Source organism: Protopterus annectens, chromosome 6.part1, assembly GCF_019279795.1.
Source record: "Protopterus annectens isolate FY-2018-M chromosome 6.part1, PAN1.0, whole genome shotgun sequence".
Taxonomy (NCBI): domain Eukaryota; kingdom Metazoa; phylum Chordata; order Ceratodontiformes; family Protopteridae; genus Protopterus; species Protopterus annectens.
Genome location: NC_056738.1, coordinates 321,019,757 through 321,042,844, shown reverse-complemented (window position 1 = coordinate 321,042,844; position 23,088 = coordinate 321,019,757). Strand labels below are relative to the sequence as shown.

At 40.5% G+C, this 23,088-nt stretch overlaps 1 protein-coding gene across 2 annotated transcripts in view; it reads right to left on the bottom strand.

Moving 5' to 3' along the window:
* LOC122805531 overlaps window positions 1-23,088 on the bottom strand; it is a 2,823,268-nt gene that overhangs the window by 1,404,690 nt on the left and 1,395,490 nt on the right. For both annotated transcript variants that reach the window (XM_044075738.1, XM_044075739.1), the window contains one exon: window positions 21,883-22,414. In XM_044075738.1, coding sequence (XP_043931673.1) covers window positions 21,883-22,414 — 532 coding nt within the window. The remainder of the gene's footprint in view (window positions 1-21,882; window positions 22,415-23,088) is intronic.

Below are 23,088 nucleotides of genomic sequence, written 5' to 3'. Positions count from 1 at the left end.
ATATATATATATATATATATATATTATATATATATATATATATAGATATATATATATATATATATACACACACACACACACACGTATATAATATATATATATATATATATATATATATATATATATATATATATATATATATATACACACACACACACACACACACACACACACACACACACACACACACACACACACACACACACACACACATATATATACACAGAGAAATAAACTGGAGAAGATTATGTCTGAAGCTCCATTATATATTGAATAGTAGTATTCTATAACCACTCACTCTTCTAAAAGTTTTCAAGGACGAGAGTTGGTTTGAGGGGAGTTGAGGAGAAATGAAAATAGACAGATGGAATGTTATGGTAAGTACATAAGTTGTTTACTTGATGTTGTGAATTTTCTTTCTATCCTCAACTAATTGGACAGAGTCCCCAGCTACCTAAGATCCCGGGTGGACTCAAGGAAGGATATTCCTGTGCACCATTGTCCAAATGATGCTCTGCCTCTGGAGACCAAATCCAGTTTCTAATGAGTAACAAAGATATGGGAAGAAGTCCAATTTGCTGCTGCGCAAATGTCATCCACGGAGGCTCCTGCCTGAAAAGCTGAGGATGTTGCCACAGATCTGGTTGAGTGAGCCTGTAATTGTTTTGGTAATGTGACACTCAATTTGTTATAAATAAATGTAATTCTGATGTCTTTTGTTCTATGTAAGTAAAAATGTAACTGTCTATGAATGGCTAGTAAATGGAGCAAGTATCCGCCTTTGTTTGTAAAATTACGAAAGAACATGGGTAAATTAATGGAAAGATTGATGTTAGACTCTGACACCACCTTAGGAAGGAAGGAAGGATACATTGGTTTGTAGTGTGACTGTGGTTTTGAAGATAAGGCTTGAACTTCAGAAATTTGGCTGTCGGAAGTAATGGCCACTAAAATAAAGTTTTTCAAGAAAGATATTTAACATCACACTTAGCTGCAGGTTCAAAGGGGGGGGTGGATTAGGGATTGCAGTACCAAATTCAGATCCCATGGAGGAGTAGGATCTTTAAAAGGAGGTCTCAATAAAAGTGTGCTTCGTAAAAAGGCGTTGCAAGGCTTATGAGAAACAAGTGAAGAACCATCAAATCCAATATGAAAATTAGAAATTGCTGCTAACTGAACCTTAACTGTTAATGAACTCGCTCCTTCATTAAAAAGTAGAGTCAAGGATTCAAGAATGTTATATACTGAGGCAGAGAAAGGGTTGACAATTTTTTTGAAGTGCTCACTAAATAAATATTTTCCATTTACTGGTACAGAGTTTCCCTGTAGATGGCTTAAGGAAAGATAACAATATCTGTCAGACAGGTGAAGACAGCATAAGTTGTCTGGGTATTAATGGAACTGGAGAAGCAAGGCTGTCAGCTTGTGGTTTGGCATATCTGGATGGATCAAGCTTGTCAGGTGAGACAGAAGGTCTGGAGTTGGATCCAAAATCCAAGGTTGGTGAAGTAAGTGAAGCCAAGGGAAAGGAAACTAAATCTGTCAAGGCCAGAAAGGCGCAACAAGGATGACTTTGCTCTTCAACCTGGCAGTTTTCTGAAGGAATTTTGGAATTACAGGAATTGGTGGATATGCATAAAGCAGATCGGGAGGCCATTCATGAATTAGAGGATCCCTTGGTGATTCCCTCTGTGGGGGGATTAAGGCAAAGTAGCTACTGCATTTGTTGTTTAGGGGAGAAGCAAAAAGATTGCAGCAAGGCTGGCCCCACTGGTGAAAAATAATTTTTGTCACTTTTTTGTTGAGACATCATTTGTGAGGTAGAAGAATGTACCTGCTCAGTCTGTCCACTATCAAGTTGGACTTTTTCCCCGGAATGTGTGTTGCTATAAGAAAGTGGATGGATGAGATCACCAATTGCCACACTGAGTGCTTCTTGACAGAGGGGGTAAAATCTGGTTCCTCCTTGCTTGTTGATGTACCAGACTACTGAAATGTTGTCTGTTTGAACTGCAATTGTTCCTGAAGGGAATGCATTCTGAGAAGCCTGCAACACTAATAGCACTGCTCTTATCTCTAGGACACTGATATATGAATTGGCCTCTTCGGGAGACCATGTGCCTTAGACTGTCTTTCCCAGATAATGCCCCCCCCCCCCAAGCTGGGAAGCATCCATGGTCACTATGGCCCTCAGCTGAGGGGAAACAAACAGCCCTGTAGAACTTGGTCTGACTGAATCCACCAAGTGATACCTCTTTTGCATATATTGGTGATTCGAACTGGAGTAGACATGGGATAATAAAGTACTGAACATTGCAAGGCAAGCATCCATTGAAGAATTCTCATATAAAATCTGGCCAATGGTACTAGTGTTATTGCTGCTGCTATTGATCCCAGAGCCTGAATAACTAAGTGGGCTGAAATCTTGGTACTGCAAACTATTTTTCTTACTTGAGATCTTACTGTCTGAACTCTTGAGAGGGGGAGTGAGGCTATGGTTGATTTTTATATTGAGAAGTGCTCCTATGAACTCTTAAGGTTTGTGTTGGTTCTAGATGAGATTTTTTTTGTAGTTTATGATTATTCCTAGAACAACACAAATCTGGAAAACCTTTTCTCTTGTCATTATTAGCTGATGCCTGTTTGGGGCGGATTTAAGCCAGTCATCTAGATATGGAAACACCTGGAATCCATGCAGTCTCAGGTGAGCTGTTATTACTGCCACGCACTTGGTAAACACCTTGGGGGACACCTTGGGGGCTGTGATGAGACTAAAGGGCAGAACTCTGAACTGGTAGTGACTAGCTTCCAGCCGGAAGCTCAAGAACCTTCTGGAATGTTTCTTCATCTTTATCTGACAGTACTGTTGCTTGTTTCCCTCTAACATAGAAGACAAGCAGGCAGGGAATTTCATTTAGATGCTTTAATACATAGAAACACATCAGGAGGGATAGCAGTATCATAAAATATAAACAAACTGATAAACAGACAGACCTTACATACATACATGCTTCTATCTCAACAGCTTACTATAAAATAGCAGTCTAGCTTGCATGTGCTTAGTATTTATACACTTGTGCAAGCCCTTGGATAGCTTCTTAAAGGTATACACACACTCACTGATCTACAGTACGCACCCTGTAGGTCTGTTGAGCACATCCTGTTGTCCTTTTCCAAAAATGGAAAAGTGGGCTGAACTCTGTCCATCCAGAACTTGGTTTGTCAAATGGACTTGTATAAGTTGCTGAGATTCAGAATTGGTCTCGAGTGCCCTGTTTTCTTTGGCACCAAAAAGAATCTTGAGTAAGTTTTGGTTTCTATCTCGTCTGAGGGGACTTCTTGAATGACTCTTTTTTTCTAGCAGCTTTTGTATATAAATTGCTGCTTGTTCCTTTTGACTAGGTGGAACATCAGAGATTTTCCCGGAATGGGGATGAGGAAGGAAAAATGGTATATATAACCTCTAGAAATGATCCTCTGCACACAAATATCCATTATTTTATCCAGTCAGGCTCTCTGGTGCAGGAATAAATAACCCCCTTTCTGGAGTGCTGGATGGGTCTGCAAAGAACGAATCTCTGGACCCTTGCTTTTCTAGGACTCCCTCTGCCATGAGGGCAGTATCTACTATTGGAGTTTCCCCTTCTACCTCTGGGGGAACCTTCTCTACATGTGTCCTGGAAAGGTCCCTGGGAACCACATTTTCCCACCATCTCATTGATACCTCAAAAAGCATCTTTGAGGCGTGGAAAAACATACGCCCACAGCAGGCAGGGTCTTTCCATTCTTCTCACACCTGTATAATGTGTCTTTTGCCTTGGGACCAAACAAAGACATGCCATCAAAGGGAGTACTGATGAACAAAGACTTGAAAGGCTCAGCAAAATCACATAAGTGCATCCAGGCATGCCTCCTTATGGAAAGCCTGAACCTACTGCCCTTGAGGTTCTTTCAGCTATGTGTGAAATCAGCCTCATGGTAGAGTTGGAAATTAATTGCAGGGTAGCCAACTGAGAAGTCACAGATGCTTGTACTTCTTTAGAAATGGATCTTGAGAGGGTGTCAGACAGTTCCTTAATCAGGACCCTATGTAACCTGGTGAAATGTGCCAAATAGTTCAGTGACCTTAAGGTGAAGGTTGCTGAAGTATAGACATGCTTCCCAAACCTGTCCATCACCTGAAACTCCTTGTTGGCTGGATGGAAAGTGGAATTCTTCTCTGCAAGTTCCTTCTTAGTGGCCACCTCCATGACCATGGCATCAACAGGCACACCCGTTACCCAAAATTGTTTGTCCTCCGGTGCTGTCATAATTTTGTCAGGTCTCCTAGGTGTAAGTTCAATGGTGTCAGGATCCTTCCATGCCCACTGAGAGATCAACTCAATGACCTTGTCACAGAGCAGAGCCACCCAGGAGGTAGAAGGGCCAGTACCGGACACCTCTAGGAGTACAGATTCTTCAGACAACACCTCTCTGTCTCTCTAATCGATTTTGTTTTGTCTAGGTAAAATAAGAGCTGCCTATGCACATCTAAGGAATGTAAAATCCTTTCACTAGACTATTGTGGTGAAGGGAAAAAAGTGAGCGGTTGAATAGACTAATTAAGAGACAACTCATTCACCACTTTAGGCATGAAAGATGGGTTACTTCTCAAAGACATGCTATCCTTGTGGAACACCAAGAAAGGAGGGGAAGCCATCAAAGCCTGAATCTCAGAAACCCTTCTAGCAGAAGTCAAACCTACCAGAAGGTCTTTTTTCCAAGTGCAAAACTTTAGAGAGGCAGAGGCAGCTGATACAAAGGGAGCCTGGGTAAGCTTCTCTAAGGCACAGTTGAGATCCCAAGGAGGAGGCACTGGTTTCCTGGGAGGTTTCATGTGTAGAATGCCTTTAAGGAAAAGTTTAACCTCCAGCCTGGAAATTAATGGAGGTGTCAATGGCAAACAACAGACATAGCAGAGCAGTTGGCTTTCACTGAGGAATAAGAGAGACCACTGTTAAGCAATTCACACATGTATGAAAGCACTATTGGAATGTCTACAGAACGTGGGGCTAGGTTTCTTTTTTGGCACCAAACAGAAAATCTTTTCCATCTGGAAATGTAAAATTTCCTTGTATTTGGTTTCCTGGCCTCCTGCAAAACCCTAAGCACATCCTGTAAGAATAGATGCCTGAAAGGAATCAGAAAGTGATCACCCAGACAGTCAACTGTAGAGTTGAAATATGTGGGTGGATCAAGGATCCTTTGCCCTATGTGAGTAGGTCCAACCAGTGTGGCAACTTGTGTTGATGGCCCTTGGCTAATTACAGAAGAAGAGGGAAACAGTGCTGTCTTGGTCAAAAGGGGGTCACCAGCAAGATTTTTGGTTTGACCTGTTGAATTTTCAGCAGGACTTTCTGAATAAGAGGGAAGGGGGGAATGCACAAAGAAAAAAACCCTTCCATGAGAAAGAGAGGGCATCCATCTTTCAATCCTGAGGGTGAGGGACCCTGGCACAAAAAGAGGAAGTTGTCTGCTCTGAGGGGAGGCAAAGAGATCCACTTCTGGGGTACCCCACCAGCGAACTAGATCCAGGAACACACCCCCACGAAGCATCCACTTGTGGGATTGTGTCATGGATCTGCTTAATGCATCTGCCACTGAATTCTGAGTTAAAGAAAATATACAGCATGCAGAATTACCTTGTATTGGACAGCCAGCTCCCAAGCCTGGAGGACTAGATGACAAACAAGGTAAGATTTGGTCCTGCCTTGCTTGTTTATGTACCAGAGGAAAGAGGTATTATCTGTAAGAATCTTGAGAGGACATGGTAAGAAAAGAGGGTGAAAAGTTTGCAAGGCCAGAATCAGGGCTCTCATCTTTCATTTCCCAGATGTTGATGTGCTCCCTCTGTTGAGCAAGGGACCAAAGACCCAGAACCTTGGTGAAAGCAAAGGTTGCTTCCCAACCTAAATCTGAGGCACCTGTGAAGAGCTGCTGAGAAGGCTGGGGTATGAGAAGAGGAAGGCTTGGATTCTGAGATAGCTGGTGGATCCACCAAAGGACCTCTGTTTTCAGGCAAGGGAGAAGAGGGACTAAGACATCCAAAGGATGAGCATGCTGAGACCAGGTTGTCTTCAGAAACCACTGAAACTTCCTGATTTGCAGCTTTGCAAAAGGCAGCATGGGAATTGTGGAAGCCATGAATCCAAGCAATCTTAGAAATTCCCTGGCCGAGATGGACGGAAGAGGCAGAAGGGCCTCCATGTATCCTGTAACAGAGAGAACCTTGTCTGAGGGGAGGAAAACTATCATCAAATCTGTCCTGAACCTGCACCCTAGAAAAATGAGGTCCTGAATAGGGATAATACTGGATATTTGAAATTTATAGTGAATCCCAAACTATGAAGAAAGGGAATGGTTAGTTTGAGAAGTAGCCTTAGTTGATCAAAACTGCTGGTTGAAAAAAAGAAGGTTGTTTAGGTAAGGGTAGACCTGAATCCCTCATATCCTCAGGAAGGCAATAGCTGGAGCCAAACACTTGGTGAAAACCCTTCGAACAGTGGAAAGACCAAAAGGCAATGCAGAGAACTGAAAGTGCAAATAACCCACCGAGAAACATAAGAATTTACTGTACTGAGGGTGAATAGGAATATGCGGGTAAGCATCCTTGAGATCCAGAGAAGCCAAGAAGAAGTGTGGTGGACCACAGGAAAAAGAGTTTGCAGAGAGACCATCTGAAAAGAAGGCAGTTTCAGGAAGGTGTTTAAATGAGAGAGATCTAGGATAGGCCTCCAAGGACCATCCTTTCTTGGGACAAGAAAAGTTCAGTTGTGTACACTTACCATACATGTAGATGTTCAAGTGTATTCACTGTTGCAGTCATTACACTTGGGTTATCCTGCTGGCAGGCTACCCTCAGTTGGCCTGAGTTCCACAGTCTAGGTCAGGCGTCAGTTGCTGTCGCCTCTTCCCTGACGTCAGTGCGCCAGGGGTATAAAAGATGCAGCCGATGCCATTTTCTTCAGTTTTTCTTGCCCCAGATGTCAGGTGCTCCCAAAAGAGTGGGCTAAAAATATGCCAGTAAAACATGCATGCACCAAAATATATGTTATACCTTCATCTACAAGCAAATACACCACAGAGGTTGTATAGATTAGAGAAGTGCAGATAGGTTCCAGCAAAGATAAGGGAGATGGTGGGTGGGTAACCTGGACTGCAACAGTGAATACACTTGGACATGTACATTTATGGTAAGTGTACACAACTGTACTATGTTCTTCGTGTTTCACTGTTGCAGTCATTACACTTGGGTTGAATCCCAAAGCTATGGTTGGGAGGCTGGAGCTAAATAGCATTTGGAGTGGCTATGAGACCCTGAAAAACTGCAGTGGCAAAGCCTGCCCTGGATTTAGAGTACAGTGGTAAATGATAGTGCTTTGTAAAGGTGTGCACTGAACTCCATGTAGCAGCCTCTAAAATGTCTTTGGTTGGTACTCCCCTGAGGAAGGCTGCTGAAGTGGCTGCTGCTCTGGGTGAATGCAGCCTAATGCAATTAGGCACTGGGTTGCCATGTTGTGAATAGCAGAAATGAATGCAGTGGCCTATCCACTTTGAAATAGTCTGCTTAGAGATAGCCTTTCCTTGTGATCCTGCACCATATGCCACTAGTAGTTGCTCAGTCTTTCTGAAAGCTTTGGTTCTGTTCAAGTAGAAGCATAGCTGTCTGTGTATGTCCAAAGAATGCAGAATTCTCTCCCCCTTATTCTGTGGGTTTGGATAAAAAGTAGGCAGATGAATAGCTTGATTAAGGGCCACACTGGACACTACATTAGGCATAAATGTTGGGTTTGTCCTCAGAGAAACCCTGTCTGGATAAAAAATGATAAAAGTTTCCACAGCCATGAGTGCCTGTAGCTCTGAGACTCGTTTTGCAGAGGTCATTGCTAGGAGCAGAGCTGTTTTCCAAGATAAAAATTTTATATCAGCTGTAACGGCTGGCTCAAAAGGAGGCAGGGTGAGTTTTTCCAAAATATAATCGAGGTCCCATGTAGGTATTGGTGATCTCCTTGGAGGCCTTAAGTTTTTGGTTCCTCTGAGGTACTGCCTTAACAAAGGATGAGAAAAGATTGGTGGCTCTGCATTGTAATGAGCTGAAATGGCAGAGGCATGAATTTTAATTGATGAAAAGGATAGACCTTTGTCCAGCATCTCAGTTAAGTATTGCAAAATCTGAGAATATTTGGTACTGCTGTGTCAATTCCTTGTGGCTGGTTCCAGGCACAGAATCTCTTCCATTTTCCGTCGTAAGATTTTCTGGTACTAGGCCTTCTGGCCTCCAAAATGACATCCATCACAGCTTTAGTGAGGGGTGCGCTTTGTATAACTACATTATCAGCCATGCTGCCAGATTTAAGGTCTTGAGTTGGCTGTGTAGGATCTGATTGTTTTTTTGGAACAGTAGATGAGGTATTTGAGGCAAGGTCCAGGGCAGGCATTAAGTCAAGTTCCTTAGGATTGGATACCGTTACTGGCGGGGCCAGTTTGGGGCAATCAGTATCATCTTTGGCTTCTCTTGTCTGACTTTTAGGAGTACCTTGGGGAGGAGAGGCAGTGGAGTGAAGGCATATACTGCTAAGTGTTTCCAGTTGAAAGATAGGGCGTCCACTTTCCATGCTTGTCTGTGATAAGTCCTTGTGCAGAATCTTTTTAGTTGGTAGTTGTCAGGAGAAGCAAATAGATCTATATCCAGGCATCCTCATTTCCTTGTTATCATGCTGAAGATTTGTGGATCCAATTTCCACTCATGGGGATCCATGAAGTTTCTGCTTAGTTCATCTGCCAGAGTATTTATCTTTCCTGGCAGGAATTGTGCCTGCAGATGCACTTGGTAAGTCAATGCTGTGTCCCACAAAGTCATGGCCAGTCTGCAAGGGAGGTAAGAATGAGTGCCTCCCTGCTTGTTTATATACTACATGACCGTGGTGTTGTCTGTCTTTATCAGTAGCTGTCCAGGATGAAGTAGGTCCTTGAAGGCTGTCAGGGCATTCTGAACAGCTAGCATCTCTTTTTGATTGATATGCAGATGCATTTGGTTTGTGGACCATGTGCCTTGAATACATCTTCCTGCCATGTGGGCCCCCCAGGCATAATCTGATGCATCCGTTGTTAATGTCTGCCTGGCTGGGGATAAAGTGAATGGCTGTCCCTTGTTCTGGTGACAAGCCTTCACCCACCATCGAAACTCCTGCTGCAGGCAGGGAATTAGGGTAATTATTGTTTCCAGGCTGTGGCAATGTTGAGCCCAAACACTTTTTAGGTACTACTGAAGTTTCCTCATATGCAGTCTCGCATATGGAATTAGTAGAATGCAGGATGCCATGAAGCCTAAAGCCTGCAGAATTTTTCTTGCAGATAACTGGGCCTTTGTTGCCAACAGTTTAAAATATGTAGTCAGTTGCCTTTGTTTGTCTGGTGTGAGATAAGCCATCTGGGCAGTTGTATTTAAGCTTGCACCCAGGAATATTATCTCTTGAGAGGGTACTAGTTTTGATTTCTTTTCGTTGACTGTGTACGCTAGGCCTGTTAGAAATCTCTTTACGAATGCCAGATGCTCTAGTAGAATGTCCTTGTTCTCTGCTTGAATGAGGCAGTCATCCATGTAAGGATATATTTGTATTCCTCTTTGTCTGCAGAATGCAATTACTGGTGCCAGGCAGTTTGTGAAGACCCTGGGCGCAGTAGATAAGCCAAAGGGCAGTGCAGAGAATTGGTAGTGCATTGAGCTAGCTTTGAATCTGAGGTATCTTCTGCATGTTTGTCTGATTGGGACATGCAGGTATGCCTCTTTTAGGTCTAAAGCCACAAGCCAAACCTTCCTGCCCAGCATGGGCAGAAGCTGTTGTAGAGTCAACATTTTGAATTTTGGTATATACAGATATGTGTTTAGAATAGATAGGTCCAGTACTGGTCTCCAGGTCTTGTCCTTTCTTGGTACCAAGAACAGTCTTGAATAAAATCCTTATTTATATTTGCTCTGGTACTTGTTGAATGGCCCTCATGTCCATGAGGGATAAAACTTATTTTTGTGCCTCTGCCCATTGATGTTTTGGCAGGTATGGCCAGCTGTTTGTCCTTGGCAGTGTATGGAAGTGAAACTTGTAGCCTTGTGACACTATGTCTAGGACCCATTTGTCCTGTGTTATTATGTGCCAATTTTGAGGAAAAAAGTGCTAGTTTTCCCCCTAAAGGTGCTGCCAGAAGATAAGTGCTTGGTGCAGGCAGGGGGAAGTCATTGGGACTGTTTCCTGTATGGCTGTGATTTGTCTTCTCCACTTTTGGAGGTAGAAGCACCCCATTGTTTAGACCTGTATGAACCTTGGGGCTGGGATCTGCCTCTTGGGCATCTGTATCTGCCCCTTTGTGGTCTGTCTGACACTGGAAAGGACCAATTCTTTGTAGGCCAGTGTCTGCTAAATCTTGGGGGTTGTACCTGTAAAAAATTTTTACCCGTTTGCATAGATTTAGCTTTGTCCTCCATTTTCTGTAAAACCTCCTCTGCTTTAACACCAAACAAGGTATCATGCTGTAATGGAGCATCTAATAATTTTGCTTTGACATGGTCAGGCAGATTTTGTTCCTTTAACCAAGCATGCCTCCTGATGACAGAACCCGTAACAGCGGCCCTGCAGGAGGCCTTCAAAGAATCAAAACCACATTGCAAAGTATGCTTTCCAACTTGCTCAGCTGCATGCAATAAATCCTGCATTTCTTTGTTTTCTGCACATTCAGAATTTATCAACATTTTCTGTTTAAGCAGTGACATAATATATTGCTGATATTTGAGCATATGAAACTGACAATTTAAAGCCCTTATTGCCAAGGTAGCAGAGGTGTAAATCTTCTTCCCCCATCTGTCCAATGCCCTAGAATCCCTGTCAGAGGGGGTAGGGTTTTTTGCAGTGGATGCTTTGACCCCTTTGGGACCCTGAGAAATAGTCTCTGGGTCAGCAGCAGGGTTTTTGAAAGGAATTTATGAGAGTCAGGAACCCTGTAGTACCTGTCTGGCTTAACGGGAGCTGGAGGTAAGGAGTCAGATGTCAGACTGGACTCTGAAAGTACACCATCTACACCATCTACAATGTCTAGCACAGGTGGAATAGCTAGGGGCCTGTGTTGTGGGAGTAAAAGGAAGTCTCTTTGCCTTTTCTTAGATTCTGAATAATCTTGGCTCTCCCAGTGGAAGTGTTCCCTCATGGTATGCAAGGTTTCCCCAAAAGAGTAATCCTCAGGAGGAGAGGCTGAAGGGATAGATTCTTCAGCATCAGAATCCTCATAGGGAGGAAAAGAGTATTCCTGATCAGAAGAGGAATCAGATGAAATGGAAACCTGATCTGAAGATTCATATTCTGTCTCTTGCCTAGGCCTCTTATCAGGAGGGGGATGGGAACCCCTGATCAAAGTAATTAAGTCTTCGGCCATTTTGAGCATCTGTTTTTTGGGCATGGAGGCCTGATCATGAGGCTGTTGTACTTGTTTCTTTGTCTTTAAAGTCGCTTTAGTCTTTGCCTTTGTAGCTGGAGTCATTTTTAATGTATAATTGAGTAGGTCTGAAAACACCCTCAAAAGCCAATGCCTGCTCAGCGGCTCCAGACCCATCTGAGGGAATAGTCTCCGAAGGACCAATACCTTGAGTTTCCCGTGGCCTAGGTGACTCCACGTGGGAGTCTGTAGCAGCTGCGGGTCCAAAGTAGCGGGCATCAGGGGCTGCGAAAGCACCTGGCGAACCAGCGACTGGCTTAGAGGAAGCCTCGTCATCGGTTTTGGACCTCGGATGCCTGTCCTTTTCTTTGTCTTTGCGTTTCTTGTGAATTTCGGTAGTCGGAGTACTATCCGATGGCATCGTGTAATTAAATCTTCTGCCAAAATAGTGAAATGCAAAATCGTACCGACGCTTAATAGTGCACTGGTTAATTCTAGCACAAAACCTACAACTAGCAATGTCGTGGTCAGGGCCTAGGCAAGGAATACAGTAAGAATGAAAGTCCTTATGAGGTATTTGCTTCCCACAAGAAATACAATTATTAACTTTTTCTGATATCGGTCTGGAGCAAGAAATAAGTTTTCCCCAAAGGGGTACTTAGCTTTTAATGAAGACTTCGGATCTGAAATTCGAACACGAAAATCTCAGGAGTTGGCCGACCGGCACTTGCGAACTGCTTCTGCTTCGGGCACCGCACAGCAAGAAAGACTGAAGAAAATTGCGTCGGCTGCATCTTTTATACCCCTGGCGCACTGACGTCAGGGAAGAGGCGACAGCAACTGACGCCAGACCTAGACTTTGGAACTCAGGCCGACTGAGGGTAGCCTGCCAGCAGGATAACCCAAGTGTAATGACTGCAACAGTGAAACACGAAGAACATCATCCTTGAGTAAAATCCCTTTCTTTTTTGTTCTGGAGGAACAACCTGGATTGTGCCTTGGCAGAGGAATTGAGCTAGTAACTGAGGAAAGAAATGAAGTTGGCAGGAAGGTGGTTGAGGGAGTTGAGTGAATAATGCCTGCATGGGGAACAGTGTCAAAGGCCTTGGCCAGGTCCAGTATATACTGTAAGTACTGCATAATGTCAGGTCACTGCTTTGTTGACTTTTTCAAAGAGAATAATGAAATTAATAAGGCAGGATCTTGCATTAACAGAAGCAAACTGATGAGGGTCTAGCCTTAACAGATTTTCAATGTCAAGATTAATGAGGTCTAAGATAATTCTTTCCACAGCTTCACATATTTGGTTAGAGAAACAAATGAGTCTATAGTTACAAGGATCTGTGTTGGGCCACTTTTGTGCAATGGATTACAATGCCTGCTTTATAGGAATCTGGAATGTAACCAATGGAGAAGCTTAGATTAAAGATGTTAAACATAGGTTCGGATAGGCCATTCAGATAGGCCATATATGGTAATGATAATCAGACAAACTGATATGCTATAAAGGCCATGGATGAGGTTTTCTTAACTTTTGAGAGGGCTGACAGGACTTGTTCCATAGTAATTAAACAAGTGGCTGTGACTGTGGAATCTGTCAAATTGTGATACCTGGGACGAGATTAAAGTTTGTACTAGATTTGTCACGGACACTTCCTTTGGATCAGACTGGGCAGTAGTGTTGTGGACTACCTCTAAACATTGTTGGGTTTAATTCTTAACTTACTGACATAATTAAAAAAAAGATGTGTTATTGTTTTGATTTTACTGGCTACTTTAAGTTCATAATCAGCTTTGATATTCCTAATGGTTCCCTTACGCTATTTATTAGCTTGCTTAAGTGTGCTCTTATGATAAGCAGAATGAGACTTTTTATAAGCATTAAGTACTTTCTTTTTCTTGTTATGTAATTTACATATATGGGTATTTCACCATAGGGGTTTGCTTTTAAATTTTATATTATATTAGGTGTGGACATGGACTGCCTTATCAATACAACTATTTAAGTGGAGATATAAATCATATGCATAAGCTGTGGCTTTATCAATGGAATCCATCAAATGGGATTACAGCAGGATTTATTTAAGTCATCAAGTAAATGAAGAAGGTTTGCTTTTGAGAAGTCCCTAAGCACAGAGGTATTTGTAGGGAAAGTGCCACCAGTTTTAAAGGAAAAGGATCACAGAGTTAAGAACTAATTTAACATGGGAAGATGAAAACTGGCTGTTTTTGTCAGGATAAGATCAAGGGTACTGGGGCCCTAGTAGGATGGTTAACTAATTGCACAAGGAAGTTAACACCAAATCCAGATATAGTTATGTAACTACTGGCTGGCATTGAGTACAGGCATTTTAATCTGTTCTAAATGAGAATTTACTAAGCTGGAATAGCCAGCAAAGAGACTCTGCCTAAAATGTACTATGAAAGCAATAAAAACTTTAATCAGAATGAAAAAGCTTTGGTAAGTGAGGTACAGACCATCCCTGGTAAAGCAGGAAGACTTGCCAGCCGTCCCATCACAAGATAACACATACCAGAACTGCTCAGTGACACCAGCTACACAGCCAATTATTAAAGCCAATTATTTTGTCTTCGAACCTTAGCATCATTCTGAAAAATACTACAATAAGCCAGTGTCTTTCCTGTCTCAGACACATGTACAGCAATGAAAACTTTATCACATCCTTCTGCATATCTCTCTGGATAGAGCAGCTATAATTATTTACCCCCACATGGGCCACTATTAGGTCTTAATCGTATCTGTCACAATGGAGGCTTCTAAGAGAACTTGTTATTCAGTGAACCACAAAAGGCAAAAAAGGCAGTAGGTACAGGCAAAAACCAGGAACACTGGATGGATAAACAATTTTAATATATGAGTGCTTTCGTTTAGTACAATTACCAAACTTCATCAGGCATAAAACAGCATTTTCTTTCCTATTTTATATCCACATTCACAGGAAATTGAAAACACAGCAGCCAATCAAAAAACTCATTAAGTTAAATAACTAAGCTTAAAAATCTCATTCACTTGTTAAACTCCACATATCAAAAGATAATAATAAATAATAATATAATAATTCAGTAGAATAATACAATTTTTGTATTATATTATTATTTTCTGAATTTTTGTTTCAAGTTTTGGGGTTTTCTCAGGATAAAATAAACACTTATTGTCAATTGATGGAGTTGGTTCTACTACATAATTATATATACTTCACGGGACATTTTTTAAACAATTACAGGCTGTTGCAATAGGGTTGGCTTGTGGCCCTCTTTTTGCTAATATTACTACTGCCTGGTGAGAAAAGTGTTATTTATTTTCCAGTCCCTTCTATTCTCATATATCTATGTAGGTTAGAGACCTTGATGATTTATTTCTTGCTTGGACAGGACCCCAGGATGAGATCCCACTTTTTATTGAATATATCAACAATACTTCTGAATTTTTTAAATTCACATATACTGTGGGGTTGGATAGAATTTCTTATTTAGATGTCCGGATAATCAAGACTTTAAGAAATAATGGGTTAAAGTCTACTATATATAGAAAACTGACACATTCTAACAGTTACTTTCACTAATCTAGTAGCCACCTGCAACATGTGAAATGTGGGCTGGTTAAAGGGCAGATGGTGAGGTCGGCTCGTATGGTTTCTGAATATGAGAACTTTGTAAAAGAGTGTGCCCATATTTCTAACATGTTTGCAAACCGTGGATATCCCTCTGGTTTATTAACTAAGATCCAGAATGAAGTCATAATGAAGTGCAGGAATGGCTTTTATAGGCCCTTATTGCAGTTTCAAGGTAGTAATGATGGTATGAATGTTGATGTGAGAATTAGGGACTCCCTTGAATTTGGTAATGGAGGCTCCCATGTCAATAATGAGGGAATTAATTCCTTAAAGAGTATTTGTGGGAGTCAAGACATATTCTGCCCTTTTGTTACTACTTTGTGTAGTAATAGTTATCTTATATCAGATATCCTACGTAAAACTTAGGACATAATCGTAGGTGATCAGGATATTAAGGAGAGTCTGGGTGCTTACCCTAGCATTGTTTATAGAAGAGGTTCCAACTTGAAAAGTATTTTAGAAAGACAGGGTCCTAAAGTAAGTAATGGAAGGATGACTCCATGCGGGATGTGTCATCAATGTAGATATGTACTTAGCAGATCTAACCTTAGGGTTAGAAATAAAAATATTAATATAATGGGTAAATTTAGCTGTTATTCACAAGCAGTGGTACACAATGGCCCCGCCTTCTACGTGGGGAGGACCCAACGTAAATTAGCCCACGAATTTATGAACATCATTATGATATTTTTCAGAGAAAAGAAACTAGTACATTATTTAGACATCATAGTTTATTTCCTGATCATTCTTTCAAGTTTGCAGTTTTACATCAAGTGAACAGGGATCCCGGGGTAGGCCTTGGAAGTTGTATTTGGAACAAAAAGGAAACATGATGGCAGATTTTTTTGATTGCCACCTCCCCACCAGGCCTGAATGATATGATTTCTATAACTAGCTTTTTGAAATTAAAAAGTTTTGATAGGTAGTTTTTTTATTTTTCATTATCAATTTTATTGTATTATTCCACTGCATTATTATATTATTATTTATTATTATATTTTGATATCTGGAGTTTAACAAGTGAATGAGATTTTAAGCTTAGTTATTTACAGTGCAATGGAAAAGTATTTCCCCCTTCCTGATTTCTTATTTTTTTGCATGTTTGTTGCACTTAAATGTTTCAGATCATCAAACAAACATAAATTTAAGACAAAGATAACTCAAGTAAACACAAAATGCAGTTTTTAAGTGATGATTTTATTTACTCAATTGGCAAAACATGGAACTCACTCCCTGCTGACCTAACATCTCAGCCCTCATTACCCCAATTCAATAACATTCTTATACAACTCTTTAAAACAAGATGGCTATGTCCTTGCTTTACCCCTGACTAACTTCCATCCCCCTCATCTGGGTGCCTTTGAGAACTTCTTGCCTCTAAGTGACTATATCTTAGTAATTTGGTTAATATTCCAATAATTTTGTATTAAAATGATGCTATATCCTTAAAGAATGTAAGTCTGTATGGAAATTGTAAAAAGTGATATATAGGTACATGTGATAAACCGCTTTGTAGTATGTATGAAGTATATAGTATGGAGCTTTTCTCGCCAGGCCTCTGCTGAAAATGGACATGTATCCAGGCGGAATATCCCGGTCAACAAATGTAAAATAAATAACTAAATAAATTATTATTAAGGGGGGAAAAAACTATCCAAACCTACATGGCCCTATGTAAAAAAGTAATTGCTCCCTAAACCTAATAACTGGTTGTGCCACCCTTAGCAGCAAAAACTGTAATCAAGCGTTTGCGATAACTGGCAATGAGTCTTTCACATCACTGTTGAGGAATTTTAGCCTACTCTTCTTTGCAGAATTGTTTTAATTCAGACATATTGGAGGGTTTCTGAGCATAAACCACCTTTTTAAGGTCATGCCACAGCATCTCAATTGGATTTAAGTCCGGACTTTGACTAGGCCACTCCAAAACCTTCATTTTGTTTTTTTAAGTCATTCAGAGGTAGACTTGCTGGTGTGTTCTGGATCATTGTCTTGCTGCAGAACCCAGGTGTGCTTCAGCTTGAGGTCAAGAACTGATGGCCGGACATTCTCCTTCAGGATTTTTTGGTAAAGAGCAGAACTAATAGTTCCATCAATCACAGCAAGTCATCCAGGTCCAGAAGCAGCAAAGCAGCCCTAGACCATCACACTACCACCACCATGTTTGATTGCTGGCATGATGTTCTTTTTCTGAAATGCTGTGTTACTTTTATACCAGATGTAACAGGACACACAGCTCCCAAAAAGTTCAACTTTTGTTTCATCAGTCTACAGAATATTTTCCCAAAAGTCTTGGGGATCATCAAGATATTTTTTGGCAAAAGTAAGATGAGCCTTTATGTTCTTTTTGGTCAGCAGTGGTTTTCGACTTGGAACTCTGCCATGCATGCCATTTTTGCCGAGTTTCCTTCTTATGGTTGAGTCATGAACACTGACCTTAACTGAGGCAAGTGAGGCCTGCAGTTCTCTAGATGTTGTTCTGGGTTCTTTTGTGACCTCTTGGATGAGTTGTCGCTGTGCTCTTAGGGTAATTTTTGTAAGGCGGCCACTCCTGGGAAGATTCACCACTGTTCCATGTTTTCTTCATTTGTGGACAATGGCTCTCACCATGGTTTACTGGAGTCCCAAAGCTTTAGAAAAGGCTTTGTAACCTTTTCCAAACTGACAGATGTCAATTACTTTGTTTCTCATCTGTTCCAGAATTTCTTTAGATTGCAGCATGATGTCTTCCTTTTTGGGATCTTTTGGCCTACTTCACTTTGTCTGACAGGTTCTACTTAAGTGATCTCTTGATTCAACAGGTCTGGCAGTAATCAGGCCTAGATGTGGCTAGTGAAACTGAATGCAGCTTTCACAAAAATGTGATTAACCACAGTTACTTCATGATTTAGCAAGGGGGCAATTACTTTTTCACACAGGACCATGTAGGTTTAGATAGTTTTTTTTCCTTAAAAAAATAGAATCATCACTTAAAAACTAAATATTGTGTTTACTTGGGTTATCTTTGTCTAATATTTGAATTTATTTAATGATTTGAAACATTTAAGTGTGACAAACATGCAAAGAAATAAGAAATCAGGAAGGAGGCAAATACTTTTTCATTGCACTGTAACTTAATGAGTTTTTTTTTTTTTTTGATTGGCTGCTGAACCTTCAGTTTCCTATGAATGTGGATATAAAATAGGAAAAAAATGCTCTTTTATGTCTGATGAAGTTTGGTAATTGTACTAAACGAAAGAGCTCATATATTAAAATTGTTTATTAATCCTGTGTTCCTGGTTTTTGCCTGTACCTACTGCCTTTTTGCCTTTTGTGGTTTACTTCGTTTTTTAGTTTATTAGGTGTCTTTACTGGTTTAGAACTTGTTATGTCTTGGATTTTTGCTCCAGAAAGACAGCTGTCCCCTTATTCTAATCCAGCCTGGTGACAGTGGTGCCCAAATGTCTGGCAAAAGAGTCGCCTATTACTAAAATATTCACATGTGTAGATACAGTCCCAGTGGGCCTTAAGAACTTGGTGTTAGTAATGTTATGACTCTGAGGTACAGGTACTGGCTGTGGATGTGCAGGGTGAAGGTGGGTGTGCTGCTGTGTAAATCAATTGTTGAAGTAACTTAGTATTTAGTCTGAGAGAATTAGGAAATGTCCTCTGAACAACCTCACAGTAAGCAAGCTTATTCTAGGTTCTTTGTGGTAAGTGTCTGCTGTGCTTACCAAATGTGTACTGAGGTGAGAAAGTGACCTAGAAGGTCAGTAAATACTTACTCTTCTTGGATACTGGATCATTGTGAGATAGCAATGGTTTTCAGTAAGCATGAGTCAGACTGTTACACTGCTTGAAACTGCGTAGTGCTACAAGAAAAGAAAAAAATAGCAAATAATCAGAAGCCAAAAAGAACAGACCAACCACCTTGTGGTTGGTCTGTTCTTTTTGGCTTCTGATTAACTACGTAGTACTATCAAGCTGACTACAAAGAAGCATAAGTTGAGTGAGATTCCATAATGATTAGTGCAAATCAAGGGTATAGCCAGGCATACATGTTGTGCACTACAGAGGAATTTTTTTCTCTGCATCATTCAGAGATCGTAACTTTTTTCAGGCCACATTATATTTACAGCATCTAAATTAATGCCTCAAACAATGAGTACATAACTTGCTTACAGATCTAAAACCAATATTTTAATAGTTTCAGAGGGAATTGCTGAAACTGATATGTACATTTATTAATTGCAAGAGGAGCAACATTTTGAAAGATGTCCCTATTTGTTTGACATGCCAGATGGGTTGGGGGCAGTAAAAACAGTATGAATGCAAAATAGAATTTTCTGGCTACATCCCTGGTGCAGATGAAGGGGTAAGAAAAAATATGACAGCTCAATAACTTAACTAATTGGAATAAGATGCTGATAATACAGGATGTGTGGGATGTGGCTAAAACGTAGAAGAATATGAGATATGACTATTTTAGTATTCACAAGTGCAACTATACAGATATATATATATATATATATATATATATATATATATATATATATATATGTATAGGGTTCCTATTACATGATTGAAGTTTTGAAACTTTGAACATGACAATATCGAACTTGTCTGTTCGAAGTTTCAAAACTTCGAACATGGGAAAAAAAAATAAACGATGCAACAGTAAACTAACTGTTGCAAGCAGGGGGGCAAGCCCTCCTGCACCCCCCAGTTTTAAATATACTATCTCTGAGATCGCACTACAGTGCAGTAAAGGGAAATATTCCCTTTCCGCACTATTGTGCGGTCTCGGAGTTGGTATATTTAAAGAGCGGGGGTTTGGGGGGTGCAGATGGGCCTGCCCCCCCTCCCCCCGCTTGCAACAGTTAGTTTACTGTTGCAGCTTTTATTTATTTATTTTTCTGTGTTCGAACTTCAGTAAATTTGATCACGTAATAGGAACCCGTATATATATATATATATATATATATATATATATATATATTTATATGTAAACACATATACATATACACACACACACACAAACATACACATATACGTGTGTATAAATATATATATTTGTGTGTGTGTGCCTGTGTGTGTGTGTGTATATATATATCAGTCAAGTAGCAAACTGACAGCTTTACCTATTTGGCTAATACGAGCTGTACATATCTTTTAGCAGCAATGAGCAACAGACAGCCTTACCCAATAGATCTGGGTGCAATAACAGCAGAGCAACAGCTTAATCTAAATGAATAGTAAGTACAGTAACTGTAAAACAAATACTTTCAATGCAGTACCAGTACAGCAGTCAGCCATTCAATAAACATTTATCAAACAAGTAATCCAGTACTGTCTACTGAAGTTCCTGTACAGCAGTAGCTTTAGATGCAGTAACAGTGCAGAAATGCAATAACACCAGAGTGACAATTTGTCATGCTGAAGAACACTCAGTTCTGTTAGTAATGCATACATGACCTCTTTGAAGGTACAGAATGCAAGATCAATCCAGAATATGTTATATTCACTCGGTGTTACAGTCAAAGTAAAAATCAAACATGCATCTCTAGACCAAAGACCTTTTAAGTAATTTAAAGATGGCATCATTAAAACTCCTTGTAGTGACTATAAGAAAAAAATTAAAACATTAGGGGGATGCAGATATTTTAATTATTGTCAAAATAACACAATCATTAAATACTGACAAAGGAAAACATTTCCTAAACATTCAATTTAAAATAGAAAACTGCAGCTATCAGTTCTCTTTAAAATCCTCCTCTTTCAATGCATTCTTATGTCTGATGTCACAGCAGAGCCAATGGGGTTAAAAAGTCAGTGAATTTAGCTACCAGCTGGTATAAGGGCAGGGGTCCACCTAAGATGCTGGCAACTTGGGTCAACCAGCAACATAGGAAACTAGAGGGTTGTCAGGGAGGCTAGGCTTGAATAGCCAATGGTCAGCCTGCCTATCTCAGTAGGATGACATTTTTTGTGGCACAACACTGCACTCTATAACAGGGTGGAGAACAACACTTGTGTCTTGGAAATGCATGTGTGTAGAGCACCCAAATTCACTTTACTTAAAGGTAAATCTACAGGAAAAATATGGGAAAACAGATTTTACTGAACCTTGGATGTAATTTTTTTTTTGCAAGGAGGACAAGCCCCTCCTGCGTGCCACATGTGGGGGGGTGACACTTTCCACAACACTTGAACTTATGTACACCTACTATAATGTCGCAAAACAGAGGAGGAAAAGGAAAATTCCACTGCTGAAAGTTGTTTTGGCACTTTTTCTGCAATCTATCTATAGTGGAATAAATGGCTGTCAAACAGGCTCCAGTGTGCATAAACAGAAGAGACATTAAAGCATCATAGGCAGGGCATCCATAGATATTGCATGTCCCTCCACTCAAGGAAGTATAGGGCATAGAAAAAAATATCTGCAGTTAGGACTGAATCATGAAAGGTCAGGACATTTCATTCTCTTTTCCTGCACCCCCAAAGGTGGGAGACTGCCTTACTAGCTCTGCCCACAGGCTGGTGACTCCAGTCTGGGGGACAATCTGGTTGGTAGGGTTTGAGGGGAGGAGGGGTACTGACCCCATATATATGGTCATCCTGGCCAAGGGTGCTGAAAAAAGATAAATGTCACAGCATACAAATGCTTTTAATATGCATGTAAACCATGCCTTTCTTAAAGTATATGATCTTCCTGTGGTGTGGGTAGACCAATAGTCTCTTTCACTGTTACCTGTTTTTCCAAAATGATAACCTTTCATTTAAATTAGAATAACAGTTTTCCACTTACCCTGTCTTCACTGTGAGCGCAGCTGCCCCCTCATCAGTTAATGGCTTTGTCTTTTCTTCTGGTAATGCAAACTCCCTCTGTTTTAAAGACCCTTCACCTTCAAGCTGAATTTCCACTTTTGTGCCATGTTCTTCTGTGGTTACACACAGGTGCTTGCTATCTTGTTTTCTTCCAGATCCCTCATCCACTGGTTTCACTAGTGACCACTCGTCTTTCGGCAGCTGAATTGTTTTTGAAAAAAATGCAGTACTCTTTTTATGGCTGTTCTCTACTACTGATGTAGGCAAAGGTATTCCTATATATTCACATGTCTCTCCTGGTTTTTGACTGGAATTTGACTCCAGTGGGTTTAAATTCTTCAAGTCTTTACTTACCTCAGCATTTAGCATGGTAGTATCTTTTTCCAGACATGGCTGACTGTTCTTGGTTTCCATATCATGTGTTTCTGCCTTTACAGTCTTGTCTTGGTTTCGAAACTCTTGTCCATTGAAACATTTGTCTTTTTCAGCCATACTGCTTTCAGCATTTTTAACTGTAGAGGCAAATATCGGGTTAATTTTTAAAACTACATAATCTAAAAAAGAAAGTACTGGTGCAAACTCATTTCAAGATAAAAAACAAGATTCTGCTTACATAACAAGAAATAACAAATCTGTTTTACTATGGCAGCCTTAAGCACGTTTGAATCCCATACGCTAAGGCATCACATAATATAACTGAAGGTTCCATAAGATACCTATTTTGTTTTCCAGTTTAGAGATTGTAGGTCTTTTGACTTCAAGGAATGGATACAGTGCAGCATAACAAATGTAACTTTAACTTGTTCACGAGTATAATATTGTTTCAATGAAAAAAAAAGTACAGTTGTATACGTAAACATACCATAAAAGTAGATATTCAAATGATCATTGCTGCAGTAGCCTTAGCTATATGGGTTATATCCTAGCAAAGATATAACAACCACCCAGATTCCAAAGCTTCTGGGAACCTTCATGCACCCAAACTGTCAGGCAGCTGGAGCTGACCTGCCGAAAAGACATGTTTGGGTGCTAAACCCTTCAGAACATTCCTGCTGTCAATCAAAGGGAGTCTGAGTCTTGGAAGGACAATGCTAGGAAGAACAAAACAAATAACCACAACCTGGTATAAACAACACACCAAAAACAAGGGGGATGGCGGGAGGGAGCAGCTACTGCAGCAGTGATC